The sequence below is a fragment of the Pecten maximus genome, chromosome 9, assembly GCF_902652985.1.
Source record: "Pecten maximus chromosome 9, xPecMax1.1, whole genome shotgun sequence".
In the NCBI taxonomy this organism is placed as follows: Eukaryota; Metazoa; Mollusca; class Bivalvia; order Pectinida; family Pectinidae; genus Pecten; species Pecten maximus.
In genome coordinates, this window is record NC_047023.1 from 43680117 (window position 1) to 43694670 (window position 14554).

At 36.8% G+C, this 14554-nt stretch overlaps 1 protein-coding gene across 1 annotated transcript; it reads right to left on the minus strand.

Annotated features, from left to right (window-relative positions):
• Window positions 1–10559: 10559 nt before the first annotated feature.
• Window positions 10560–13463, minus strand: LOC117334036 (glycine-rich cell wall structural protein-like). Its single transcript, XM_033893453.1, has 2 exons — window positions 13436–13463; window positions 10560–12412 (listed from the first exon to the last, which is right to left on the minus strand). The coding sequence occupies exons 1-2, from the start codon at window positions 13461–13463 to the stop codon at window positions 10560–10562; spliced, it is 1881 nt and encodes a 626-aa protein (XP_033749344.1).
• Between the last annotated feature and the right edge of the window lie 1091 nt (window positions 13464–14554).

The following is a 14554-nucleotide window of genomic DNA, read 5'->3' on the forward strand; positions in this document are numbered from 1 at the left end:
CAACGTTATGATCCTATGATTACATAGTAAGCTACGTTGCCATGGTTTTCTACACGAAAACGTCCCATCAACGCCCCATCACTATCATGACAGCTGCCTTTTGTCCTACGAGTTACATGTTTAAAGTATATTGTGGCTTATATTATTAAGGTTCCTGGAAGCCACCTGTTGGACACAGTGAGTAATCACCACTGCGCAGTCCTCTTCCCAAGTTAGGGGTTAATTCGTTCGGTGAAGGACTCGGCTGACAGATCGGCTACAAACTAACAACAAAATGTGTACTGTGTAAGTTTAAGTGAGATCTTACAACCTATTTCCAAGATTGTCCCATTGACAAAATGCTACGAGGCAGTTGCCACCATAAGTATATAACAGCCAGTGCCTCAGGCTATAACACCCAGTGGGTATGTGACATTAAAAAAGGCAGATTTTTTTTGTTGGTTCAGTTTTTTTCAAAGCTGACGAAAATGGTAAGACGATGTTAATATCAGTATTGAACAGTAATTTTAATATTGTTATCGTCGATATTACAGCAAGATGTATCTGGGCAAATGCCACAGGAACCCTTTACATCTTGCTGTCATATCGACATAACAACATTAAAACCACTGTTTATTGCTTAAATATTATACTCAATAGTATATATTTAAGGCCAAAACTTTAGAATGATAAGGTTTCTTGCAGTGAAACTTCTATATAAGCGATACTGATTTAAATGTATAGTGACTGATAAAATAAACCTCTGCTAACATTTTTTTTATAATAAAGAATCAAAATTCAAATGTACTATCCGTCGTGAAGTTGACGTCATTTTCGGTTGAGATTAATAATTGTATGCTAGTAAAAGATGTAATGATGACATGTCAGTGATGTTGGCTGAGGTGACACCGCAATAGTGTGACCGGAAGTGATTCACAAAGGTGTGGACTACCAACAGAAGAAAGAAACAATATTGTTAAGGTTTAGGTTGTTAGTTGCTATTGTCTCGAGTTTTCTATTCTGTTGTCTCCAAGAGTGCAATAGAAATTGCGAAAAACCTAGATATAAAACAAAAAATAAATCCCGAATATAGTTTCAACTGAAATAGATTTATTTTACTTTCTTTGAAACCGAGAAAAACAGTATCTATTCCAGAAAATCTTTATACATACCATTGATAGAAAATACCCCATAGATGTTTATTTCATTGTTTTTCGATTCACCATTTCCGTTTTTGTTTAAAAGGGATTGCTTTAGAGAGTTTTAAGTTTCAGAAACGAACCTGTTATTGTTAATTGATGTTAAATTAATTCGCTCTCAATCACTCATTATTGATTTCAAGTGGTTAATAAACGGCGCTTTGATAAGACCAAAAAATGTTTTTAATGCTCAGATAAAGGCTCTTAGTGTTAAATACTGTTACTTTACCTCATTTACACATTTACAGAACAAGATGCCTCAAACACTACTAGTGCTCATTTTAGCATCAAATATCAGTACATACATACGTATACAATTCTAGAATAATCTGCACATACACACACACACACACACACACAACACACACACACACACACACACACACACACCCTTGTATGGACATATTCTCATACTAAAGGCAGCAGGCGTAGATATCTATGTGTGAGTACGTACATATATATGTACATGAAAGGAAAAGAAAGCGTACATCTTCACTCTTAAATGAATATATACCCACTACTACCACACATGCCATGCAGCTTTTATAGGATCTACATATCCTTTTTAATTTACACATCTTTACACATAAAATACTTTTGTACATTTTTTAACCAGGCCCATTGTACATTTTCTATTAATTCTTTAAATCATTTTTATTCGTTTTATACATTATCATTTATGTAACAATTTTTTTTAACAATATCATTTTCATTCATTCATTCGATTTATTCATTCGTTCTTTTAATTGTAATCTATCAAACCGTATCTAAGATATCCTAAACATAATATGTTGATACTATTTCCCTTTTCTTTGAGTTTACGTTCATTGCATAATCATTTACTAATAATGTTTTAACCTTTTCCCAAATACTATTGGATTCGCTTCTTCTCCTCTTATATTAAGATTTGCATATATTATAGGATACACAAATTCACTTACACTTTCAGAATATTCAACCATTTTACCGGGAACGCAAATTTAAATCTTGACAGTTGAGCGATACAGTTTCTTTTACCTTTTAACATGTTATATATTTCACGACCTTCTTTAAAATCATTTCTGTGTTCATCCCATAATCTTTAATTGCAAAAAAGTTACTTTTCAGAAAGGAAGTAAAAAATAAAGCCAATCTGTTGTACTTGATAAATTGATTTCTTAAAAATGGATTCTTCTTGTATTTTATTACTGCTTATATTGCTGTGGCTAGATTGTTGTAAATGTGTCCATGCTTCAAAATAATGTTTCTATAGAAAGAGGGAATTTGGGAGAAGTCTAGAGTTTGTATGTCTGATAGCTTGCATAAAATAATTTGTTCTGTATTTTTCATTCATTCTTATCCAGTGTTTGCTAATAACATTCCAGTTGTTTTCAATTAGTTTTTTTTTACTCTGCGTTGACTAAATCTCTCTTTTCATTCCACACAAAATCCATATTAATGAGTCAGTTTCTTTGATACCATGAGTTTCTACCTTAAATCCTATCAGAGATATCATCAAAGATTTAATCACTAAGCTCTTACCGTATAATGTCAAGTTTCTACTTTTCCATACCTGCGCAAATGCCTTAGTTTTTTTTCTTTTTTTTTTTATTAATTCATTTATTTCATTTATTCTTATATTTTATTTTCATATTTTTCCAATATTCTGTTATCATCGATTATTTACCATGATACACCCCGAGACAACGAAAATTGATACTAAAACAGAAGTAAATATCTAGATTGAATAGCGGGTAACTTTATTGTTTTGTATTTAATTACGACAGAACGTTTTACACTTCCGGTACCCATTGGCCATGATAGTAATGACTACTCTTCATTAATCCGGACGGTTTACACTCGGATAGCGATATAATGTCTATATAATGATATTCCCTTTTGTAAATACGTGTGCCCACCATTCAGTCAAAACATTATGTTGATTACGTTAATTTTAACATGACAAACCAGAAATTTGCTATTTTGAAGGGATTAAATCTTTCGCAACTCCCAAGGAAAAATTATATTTTCGAAAAATATTTACTTCGAGAGTAATACTATTGGAACGTTTTGGTCTGATTTATCAAACCAGTTGAAATGCTTATTTTTTGTTCAAACCATTTCATAAAATCTAACATGTAATTTGACATTAACAACATTTCTTCCATTAATTACGCTGTTTGGTGATATCTTTGTTTATGTTTTAGGAAGCAAAGAGGACTATACATACTACATAACTTAACAGGCTGTAGGAGACAATAGATAGTTCTGGTGTCGTGTCTACATAACTTAACAGGCTGTAGGAGACAATAGATAGTTCTGGTGTCGTGTCTACATAACTTAACAGGTTGTAGGTGACAATAGATAGTTCTGGTGTTGTGTCTACATAGACTACAGGGAGACAATAGATAGTTCTGATGTTGTGTCTACATAGACTACAGGGAGACAATAGATAGATCTGGTGCCGTGTCTACATAGACTACAGGGAGACAATAGATAGTTATGGTGTCGTGTCTACATAGACTACAGGGAGACAATATATAGTTCTGGTGTCGTGTCTACATAGACTACAGGGAGACAATAGGTAGTTCTGGTGTCGTGTCTACATAGACTACAGGGAGACAATAGATAGTTCTGGTGTCGTGTCTACATAGACTACAGGGAGACAATAGATAGTTCTGGTGTCGTGTCTACATAGACTACAGGGAGACAATAGATAGTTCTGGTGTCGTGTCTACATAGACTACAGGGAGACAATAGATAGTTCTGGTGTCGTGTCTACATAGACTACAGGGAGACAATAGATAGTTCTGGTGTCGTGTCTACATAGACTACAGGGAGACAATAGATAGTTCTGGTGTCGTGTCTACATAGACTACAGGGAGACAATAGATAGTTCTGGTGTCGTGTCTACATAGACTACAGGGAAGACAATAGATAGTTCTGGTGTCGTGTCTACATAGACTACAGGGAGACAATAGATAGTTCTGGTGTCGTGTCTACATAGACTACAGGGAGACAATAGATAGTTCTGGTGTCGTGTCTACATAGACTACAGGGAGACAATAGATAGTTCTGATGTCGTGTCTACATAGACTACAGGGAGACAATATATAATTCTGGTGTCGTGTCTACATAGACTACAGGGAGACAATAGATAGTTCTGATGTTGTGTCTACATAGACTACAGGGAGACAATATATAATTCTGGTGTCGTGTCTACATAGACTACAGGGAGACAATAGATACAATGTAGTTCTGGTGGCGTGTCTACATAGACTACAGGGAGACAATAGATAGTTCTGGTGTCGTGTCTACATAGACTACAGGGAGACAATAGATAGTTATGGTGTCGCGTCTACATAGACTACAGGGAGACAATAGATGGATCTGGTGTCGTGTCTACATAGACTACAGGGAGACAATAGATAGATCTGGTGTCGTGTCTACATAGACTTCAGGGAGACAATCGATAGTTCTGGTGTCGTGTCTACATAGACTACAGGGAGACAATAGATAGTTATGGTGTCGTGTCTACATAGACTACAGGGAGACAATAGATAGATCTGGTGTCGTGTCTACATAGACTACAGGGAGACAATAGATAGTTCTGGTGTCGTGTCTACATAGACTACAGGGAGACAATAGATAGATCTGGTGTCGTGTCTACATAGACTACAGGGAGACAATAGATAGTTCTGGTGTCGTGTCTACATAGACTACAGGGAGACAATAGATAGTTCTGGTGTCGTGTCTACATAGACTACAGGGAGACAATATATAGTTCTGGTGTCGTGTCTACATAGACTACAGGGAGACAATAGATAGTTCTGGTGTCGTGTCTACTGACCACGCCCTGTTTACAAATACAAATCTAGGAAACCGTGCTGCAATAACTGTTCAGTATTCATCATAACGGGAGATTGGGAAAGTAATCCAAACATTGGACAGAACGTAAAGCATAAATTGGCGGGTGGGTAGAATCCGTTGGGCGATCGTAATTATCAACAATTAATGAGCGCGTTTGAATGTAACTTTTGGCTGTAATAAAGTGCGCACTATTTCAAACACACACCATCCAGCAGAGATTATTATCACACGTGTTACCAGAGAAACGTGATATAAAGTATTTCGTTACAATGCCGATTATATTACTGAGAACCTAATTACAATATACCGGGTATGATAAATATTTATGGTTGATATTCTCTGATATAGATAGAAGATCAATACAGTATACAGCTTCAGGATGAAATAAAATGATACCATATTATTTTCTATTTTAACTGAAGTAATATATCCTACCATTTCACTTCAGTACATTAATGTTTTCTACTCTCATTTATATATCTCTGGTCGAAAGAGACCGTCGTCTTGGAATTATCGACATCAGGTTCAACACAGGCTGTAACTTTACTTTAGTGTGGTGGGTAATATCTACATGTAATAAAAACAGCCTGGGTTCGAATGTCAGTAGACTTCCTCCATATTAGCCTCTTTGTTATGTAAAGTAGGGAAATATTTCATATTAGAAAAAAACCTAATATATAGGGTTATACAGCTGTGACAATGTATTAGCCTGTACCAAAATTATAGTGATAGAGTACCCTGACTGAAGTATTGACCACTGGTCAGTCATTATTGGTGGTATCATAAGTCTGTCCATTCCGACGTTACCACATCGGCTCTCATTTTTAAAATATGGCGTTAACCTGGATTCGATGTCGATGTACAAGGCTGGTGTCGTCGATGAAGGAGAAGATGACTGTCCTTTCATATTTCATCAATTCTAAGTTTACGATTTCATAATAGATCCATGTATTGTCCGTTTGATTTTGCATATGTGAAACTTATCTGATATATATTTCTATGGTTACAGCATACATTAGGCTATTTCAGGCAAACCAATGTAGATACTTGTTTCTCAAGTACAATGATAAATGAAAACAATGTGTGATTTAGGTTTGATTTATTATATATCGTGGGGGTATGATCTAAAACATACGATTTGCCAGTCAGGATATCCAATGACGTTATATTAATAATCCACCGGTAATGAACATTTCTTCGTTGTTGTTGTTTGCTTTGAATTTTCGAAATGTAGAGAACGGTCTTAATATCACCCTTTTCAAATTTTCTGAATGACATACCTGGATTAAAAGAATTTGACAAAAGTTATGAGTGTTTTTCAGTTTTGAAACGTGGAACATAATTGCGTTCATTGATGTTCTCAGTTTTAAAGCGTGAAATATAAATATGTTCCTTGTAGTTCTCAGTTACAGAACGTGAAATATAAATATGTTCCTTGTAGTTCTCAGTTACAGAACGTGAAATATAAATATGTTCCTTGTAGTTCTCAGTTATAGAACGTGAAATATAAATATGTTCCTTGTAGTTCTCAGTTACAGAACGTGAAATATAAATATGTTCCTTGTAGTTCTCAGTTACAGAACGTGAAATATAAATATGTTCCTTGTAGTTCTCAGTTACAGAACGTGAAATATAAATATGTTCCTTGTAGTTCTCAGTTACAGAACGTGAAATATAAATATGTTCCTTGTAGTTCTCAGTTACAGAACGTGAAATATAAATATGTTCCTTGTAGTTCTCAGTTACAGAACGTGGAATATAAATATGTCCCTTGTAGTTCTCAGTTATAGAACGTGAAATATAAATATGTTCCTTGTAGTTCTCAGTTACAGAACGTGAAATATGGATATGTTCCTTGTAGTTACATGTATCAGTTACAGAACGTGAAATATAATGTTCCTTGTAGTTCTCAGTTACAGAACGTGAAATATAAATATGTTCCTTGTAGTTACATGTATCAGTTACAGAACGTGAAATATAATGTTCCTTGTAGTTCTCAGTTACAGAACGTGAAATATAAATATGTTCCTTGTAGTTACATGTATCAGTTAAAGAACGTGGAATATATATGTAAATATGTTTATTGCGGTTCTCTGTCATTAAAGTTTTCAGTTTTAGAACGTGGAATATAAAGGTGTTCATTGTAGTTTTCAGTTTTAGAACGTGGAATATAAAGGTGTTCATTGTAGTTTTCAGTTTTAGAACGTGGGATATAAAGGTGTTCATTGTAGTTTTCAGTTTTAGAACATGGAATATTAAGGTGTTCGTTGTGGATCTCAGTTTGAGGATTTGATATAGATGTACATGAGACAAAGACAAGATGTACATGAGACAAAGACAAGATGTACATGACACAAAGACAAGATGTACATGAGGCAAAGACAAGATGTACATGACACAAAGACAAGATGTACATGACACAAAGACAAGATGTACATGAGACAAAGACAAGATGTACATGAGACAAAGACAAGATGTACATGAGACAAAGACAAGATGTACATGAGACAAAGACAAGAATACATGAGGCAAAGACAAGATGTACATGAGACAAAGACAAGATGTACATGAGACAAAGACAAGAATACATGAGGCAAAGACAAGATGTACATGAGACAAAGACAAGATGTACATGACACAAAGACAAGATGTACATGACATAAAGACAAGATGTATATGAGACAAAGACAAGATGTACATGACACAAAGACAAGATGTACATGAGGCAAAGACAAGATGTACATGAGACAAAGACAAGATGTACATGACACAAAGACAAGATGTACATGAGACAAAGACAAGATGTACATGAGACAAAGACAAGATGTACATGACACAAAGACAAGATGTACATGAGACAAAGACAAGATGTACATGAGACAAAGACAAGATGTACATGAGACAAAGACAAGATGTACATGAGACAAAGACAAGATGTACATGAGACAAAGACAAGATGTACATGAGACAAAGACAAGATGTACATGAGACAAAGACAAGATGTACATGAGACAAAGACAAGATGTACATGACACAAAGACAAGATGTACATGACACAAAGACAAGATGTACATGACACAAAGACAAGATGTACATGAGACAAAGACAAGATGTACATGAGACAAAGACAAGATGTACATGAGACAAAGACAAGATGTACATGAGACAAAGACAAGATGTACATGAGACAAAGACAAGATGTACATGACACAAAGACAAGATGTACATGAGACAAAGACAAGATGTACATGAGACAATGACAAGATGTACATGACACAAAGACAAGATGTACATGAGACAAAGACAAGATGTACATGAGACAAAGACAAGATGTACGTGAGACAAAGACAAGATGTACACGAGACAAAGACAAGATGTACATGAGACAAAGACAAGATGTACACGGGACAAAGACAAGATGTACATGAGACAAAGACAAGATGTACATGAGACAAAGACAAGATGTACGTGAGACAAAGACAAGATGTACGTGAGACAAAGACAAGATGTACATGAGACAAAGACAAGATGTACATGAGACAAAGACAAGATGTACATGAGACAAAGACAAGATGTACATGAGACAAAGACAAGATGTACATGAGACAAAGACACTTACCTTCCTAGATGAACAGGTCCCGGTTATATCGACGTCTCTTTACATGAGAAAATCCTTAAATTCAAATATTTCAAAAGTATCATTTGATTGAATATAGGCTCAAGAATATAAGTGAGACTGTGGCCTGGTTTATTCCCGTCATGTTTTCGAAGGGTCGCCGCCGTGTAAATCAATATCATGTTCATATTATACTGGCGTTTTATCGGTTTAGATATAGAAATACGATTTCGTTCAATTATCGATATTCTCTGCTAATAATGGAATTGTCATTGATTGACATGGTAGATATCATCAATAATGGAATACCTGGAATTGTCCTAGATTTATACGCAGGATATCGTCAATAAACCGGGTACCCGTACAGATTACTTAGAATTGTCCTAGATGTACATTGTATATGGTGGATGTCGTCAATAAACCGGGTACCCGTACAGATTACTTAGAATTGTCCTAGATGTATACGGTGGATGTCGTCAATAAACCGGGTACCCGTACAGATTACCTAGAATTGTCCTATATGTATACGGTGGATGTCGTCAATAAACCTGGTACCCGTACAGATTACCTAGAATTGTCCTAGATGTATATGGTGGATGTCGTCAATAAACCGGGTACCCGTACAGATTACCTAGAATTGTCCTAGATGTATATGGTGGATGTCGTCAATAAACCTGGTACCCGTACAGATTACCTAGAATTGTCCTAGATGTATATGGTGGATGTCGTCAATAAACCGGGTACCCGTACAGATTACCTAGAATTGTCCTAGATGTATATGGTGGATGTCGTCAATAAACCGGGTACCCGTACAGATTACCTAGAATTGTCCTAGATGTATATGGTGGATGTCGTCAATAAACCGGGTACCCGTACAGATTACCTAGAATTGTCCTAGATGTATATGGTGGATGTCGTCAATAAACCGGGTACCCGTACAGATTACTTAGAATTGTCCTAGATGTATACGGTGGATGTCGTCAATAAACCGGGTACCCGTACAGATTACTTAGAATTGTCCTAGATGTATATGGTGGATGTCGTCAATAAACCGGGTACCCGTACAGATTACCTAGAATTGTCCTAGATTTATACGGTGGATGTCGTCAATAAACCGGGTACCCGTACAGATTACTTAGAATTGTCCTAGATGTATATGGTGGATGTCGTCAATAAACCGGGTACCCGTACAGATTACCTAGAATTGTCCTAGATGTATATGGTGGATGTCGTCAATAAACCGGGTACCCGTACAGATTACCTAGAATTGTCCTAGATGTATATGGTGGATGTCGTCAATAAACCGGGTACCCGTACAGATTACCTAGAATTGTCCTAGATGTATATGGTGGATGTCGTCAATAAAGCGAGTGTCCGTACAGAACACCTGTAATAATTTTACCAGTATGTTTTTCGTGTTTTCCCTCGTTTAATATGTTTTACACCATTGGTGTTATCTAAGCCATAATTTGCAGTGTGGAGGATAAATTAAACCGTTTATTTCCTCTCTGAAAATGTCCTGATTTGAGAACTTTTTGATGATACGTAGGCATTGGAATATTTTTATTTTATATCAACGACAAATTCTTGATAAGAGGACTATTACAGAACCAGATGATAATGACAGGTGTCACGGGTGATGATAACTGGTTGTTAATGATAGTTGATAATACTCTTAGGTAGATTGGGTCATTTGACAGAATACAGGTGTTGTTTTGATTGCACAGGCTCCGTAGACCTTTTGTACTTTATCATACTTCATTGTTCCTCTATTAGGTTACTATAAATAATACCCAGCTACGAGCAAATTGGCTCGTTTTTCCTGTAACATGTCCCTTGATTTATAACTAACAGACATTAAAGAAGAACAAACAAATTGTACGTTTTTAATTCATGTTTATAACTATAATTAATAATCATTTTCGATCGTCGTCATCATTATCACCTGAATACGCGGATGCATTCCATCCTCCAGAAGAAAACGATCCTCCACCACCACCAGATGTACCATGCTTTCTTCCGAATGACCAACCACTTGATCCAAAGGCGGAACTTCCACTTCCGCTCATACCGGAACTCCAAGAACCGGATGAACCGGAACCCCCACTACCACCACTTGAGCCCCAGGAACCGCCACCTCCCATCCCAGATGATCCAAAGCCACTACCTCGTGAACCACCCAGAAGGGCTTTAAGTATTAGGGTGTTGCCCCCGGACCCACCTTCCGCCTTTTCGGCTCCCGAATCTAACATCTGTGACAGAGCTTTGTATGTAAGTAGATTAGTTAAGATATTGTTTGAGTTGAATATACCAGTATTGCTTTGTTTGCCTCCCGTCGTTTGCCTTCCACCAGAGCCGCCTTGGAATCCTGTTGTAGATCCCCTATTAAATGCAGTAGAAGTACTAGAAGACCAATTAGGAAAACCGCCATTCATTCCCCTTCCTGTAAACTGACGGTTTCCACGGAAACCGTTATTTATTCCAAACCCAGTATGTTGCATGTTGGTGTTAAATGGACCTCGATTAATTCCGAAGCCACCTCCTGTGAATCTATCATGTCCTCCAGTTCCAAATCTACCGCTGTAGCTTTGCCATCCGTCGTAACCTATGTCTCGTCCATAGCCTGTGTACATACCATTATTGAGGTAATAAACACCCCTATCCGACATTCCACGACCCCTGCCACCGCCGATGTTCCATTGATTTGTGCCTCCATGCGCACCACCACCAAACATAAATCCTTTTGGAGTATAACCGTTCATGTGGAAGCTAAGTTTACCACCTCTCATTAATCCAGTGTTTCCGCCATTTCTTCCCCATCGTTTACCACCGGAAAACCCTATAGGAAACGTTACACCTCCTCCACCTCCACCGCCTCCGCCACCACCTCCGCCTCCGCCTCCACCTCCACCACCACCTCCACCACCACCACCTACAGCAACACTGACACCAGTACCGAAACCTCGACGGAATCCTGTGAAACCATTGCTACCACCGCCGCCGCCTCCACCACCACCTCCACCGCCACCACCACCAGCAAAAAGGATCCCGTTTCCAGGTACAACTCCGGGAAATTTTCCGCCAAATCCTCCTATGGGGAAGCTTCCAGAAACTCCGCCTCCAGCTCCACCACCACCGCCGCCACCGCCACCGATACCAACACCAATTCCGCCACCCTGCATTCCAGTAGCGGGCACACCTGTAAATCCACTCCCCGTTGATTCCAACAAAGCTCGCAGACCTCCTTGCTTCTGAACTGGTGAACTTTGGGAACTACTTCTCGCGTCAGAACTTCCGGTTGCGCCAGCTTTTTGTACTCCACTCATATCACTACTACTTTTGATGAAAAAGTTGTTATGAACTTGAGTCGGACTGCGTTGAGACTGTGGAATCGGCGGCGGCATATGTGGAATCGGTGGCGGCATTTGTGGAAACGGTGGTGGCATCTGTGGAATTGGCAGTGGCATCTGTGGAATTGGCAGTGGCATTTGTGGAATTGGCGGCGGCATTGGATTTGAGGGTAAAATGATTTTTGTATTCTGTTTGCTCGTTTGCATTATTTTTTGAAAGTTAGGGACCTGTTGAAATATTTCCTGTTGCCCCGGGAGAGTTTGAGGTAGTTCATATACCTGCTGGTAGACGGTCTCTTGCATATTTGGTAGCGTCGCGTGAACCGGTATATGGGAACTGAATCTATTGTTTAATAGAAATTTTCTGTCTTCAGGAATAGACGTCATTGCTATGGGTCGGATGTTTTTGTCGACTAAGTCTACAAAAGAGAAAAGTGTGAATATCATAATTTACTTTCAATAACGACAGATTCAAAACTAACTATAAGATGCACACAAGAGTAAAACATTTGAGTGATTTCCATTTCACACATGATCTAGGAACATCGTCGGCCAAGTATTGTCCGAGTAATGCATGAAGGCATGGCGTTAATCGTGACGTAAAAATGTAGTTGTTTCGACTTCATCTTTTTAATTTTCATTATTTTAACTGTTTTTGTTTCGCTATACCGTAATACACATGTACGACCTTTAGTATCCATGATTAAGTGTGAACGATATCACGTCGATTGGTGTAAAAGGTATATTACTCATTGTGATACAGTATATTAATTACTTAAATGTAACAATATATAACGTCTTATATTTATTATAGTTTAACACTAATACACAATCCAAGTCTATGATATATTTTGCTATGTAGTTATAGAGTTTAACAGGTTTTTGTAATCTTGGACATAGATTGCCGTATCTCAAATTGCCAGCTTTGCTAGCCGAGTGTGTTGAGTACGATACTCTTCTTCTCCTCCCTTTTTATAGGGAGTATCGTATTGGACACCTTAGCTAGCGAGGATGCCCAATTGTACGTTTTAAGACAGTCTATATTTATCTTTCTTCTATACTATTAACAAATATACATATACATATTGGTCATTTAAGGAAGGAATGGAGTCAATGGCCATTTAAGAATGACATTTCAGAATGACATTTCGCTTGTCCTATCGCAAGCAGGTTCATAGCTTCTGGTCGTTTTACCTGACATCAGAATAATCCAGATTCTTGTTGCCCAGTCTGAGGGTCAGACAGGGAACAAAAATTACCATTTAACAACGTGGGTACGTTACAGTCTCGGAGACCTCCTCACAAACGTTCGAATCAAACGCCAAAATGAGGCAGTGTGAAGGGAGACATTAAGTCAGTTGCCTCAAGCAATCATGTAATGGGAACAGCAGGTACAATTCTTACTTCTGGGATTATTTGAATAATGGAATAACCCTACTTACCCGACAGTGCCACCTTGGAATCTACCATTATCACGTGATACCCCAGGCATAACATTAGTAGCAATGATGGCGATATTCTCCTAAAAAAAGACGAAAATGGCATTTATTAGTTTATATATGTTTTAGCGTACTACTGAAGTAAATGGGTTCAGCAAGCAATTAAGTGGCGCAAACAAATATCTAATCTAGAAAACAATATATAGGAACCTTTAGCGAAGACATAGTCTAAGACACTATTGCCATAATATCCGGTAAAATATTCCCGAGTAAAGAAATTAATTAAAACGAACGATAACTTTTTATGTTCATTCAAAAAGATTATTCTCAGTATACGCGAAGTTTCTTGGAAAAAAGTGAACCCACTCTTTTTACAACTTTTACAATACCAATGATGGTCAATCTCAGTTCATTCTATTTTGTCGATTCAATGATGCAATCTTTTTTTTCTATTATGTTGGAAATTGAAATATCAACTTATAACTAGTTAATATAATAATCACTATGCCGTTAGTATAACCATGAATGTAATCGTTTATTTATCTAAAATGCTAATATTAAAGATGTTGAACGTATTTGCTCGACTCGTCGCTCTGTTCATTAGTACGTAATCAATAATAACAAATAATTTCAGCTTAATGGGGAGCATTGTGAAGGGAGCAACTGTTTAGAAAACCGTCTGGTTTACAAAAAATGTAGAAGATGATGGTAAAAATTGTATTTTGCCGGATGAAATATCCACCTTTTGATATCATTAATTTTGAAAGCATAGTTTTGAACATTTTAAATCTACTTATATAATAAACAAAATAGTCGGTAAAAGCTCAGTCGTTTTAAGATTACTAAATCTAATTTTAATACTACGTTTAACTAAAAAAATGTTATTTCAAAGAAAACTATTGATATCACTTTGTCGATAAAAACCTATCTAAATGCATTTATAATTATTATTATTTATTTGAAAAAGTCATCCGGAACAAGAGCGAAATAAATTAAATTTATAAATACGATATTTATACAATATGTCTAGATTTTAGAATTAACATAATTTTATACACGTTTTATTATTAATGAAATACTATATTTTGATAAAAGCTCAGGATTTTCACGGAATAATAAACC

Excerpts from the sequence above, each read along its gene's own strand:
- LOC117334036 (XM_033893453.1), bottom strand. The coding sequence starts at position 13,463 with ATGGTAGATTCCAAGGTGGCACTGTCGG. Across the intron at positions 12,413-13,435 it reads TTCCAAGGTGGCACTGTCGG|ACTTAGTCGACAAAAACATC; the intron begins GTAAGTAGGGTT and ends TCTCTTTTGTAG.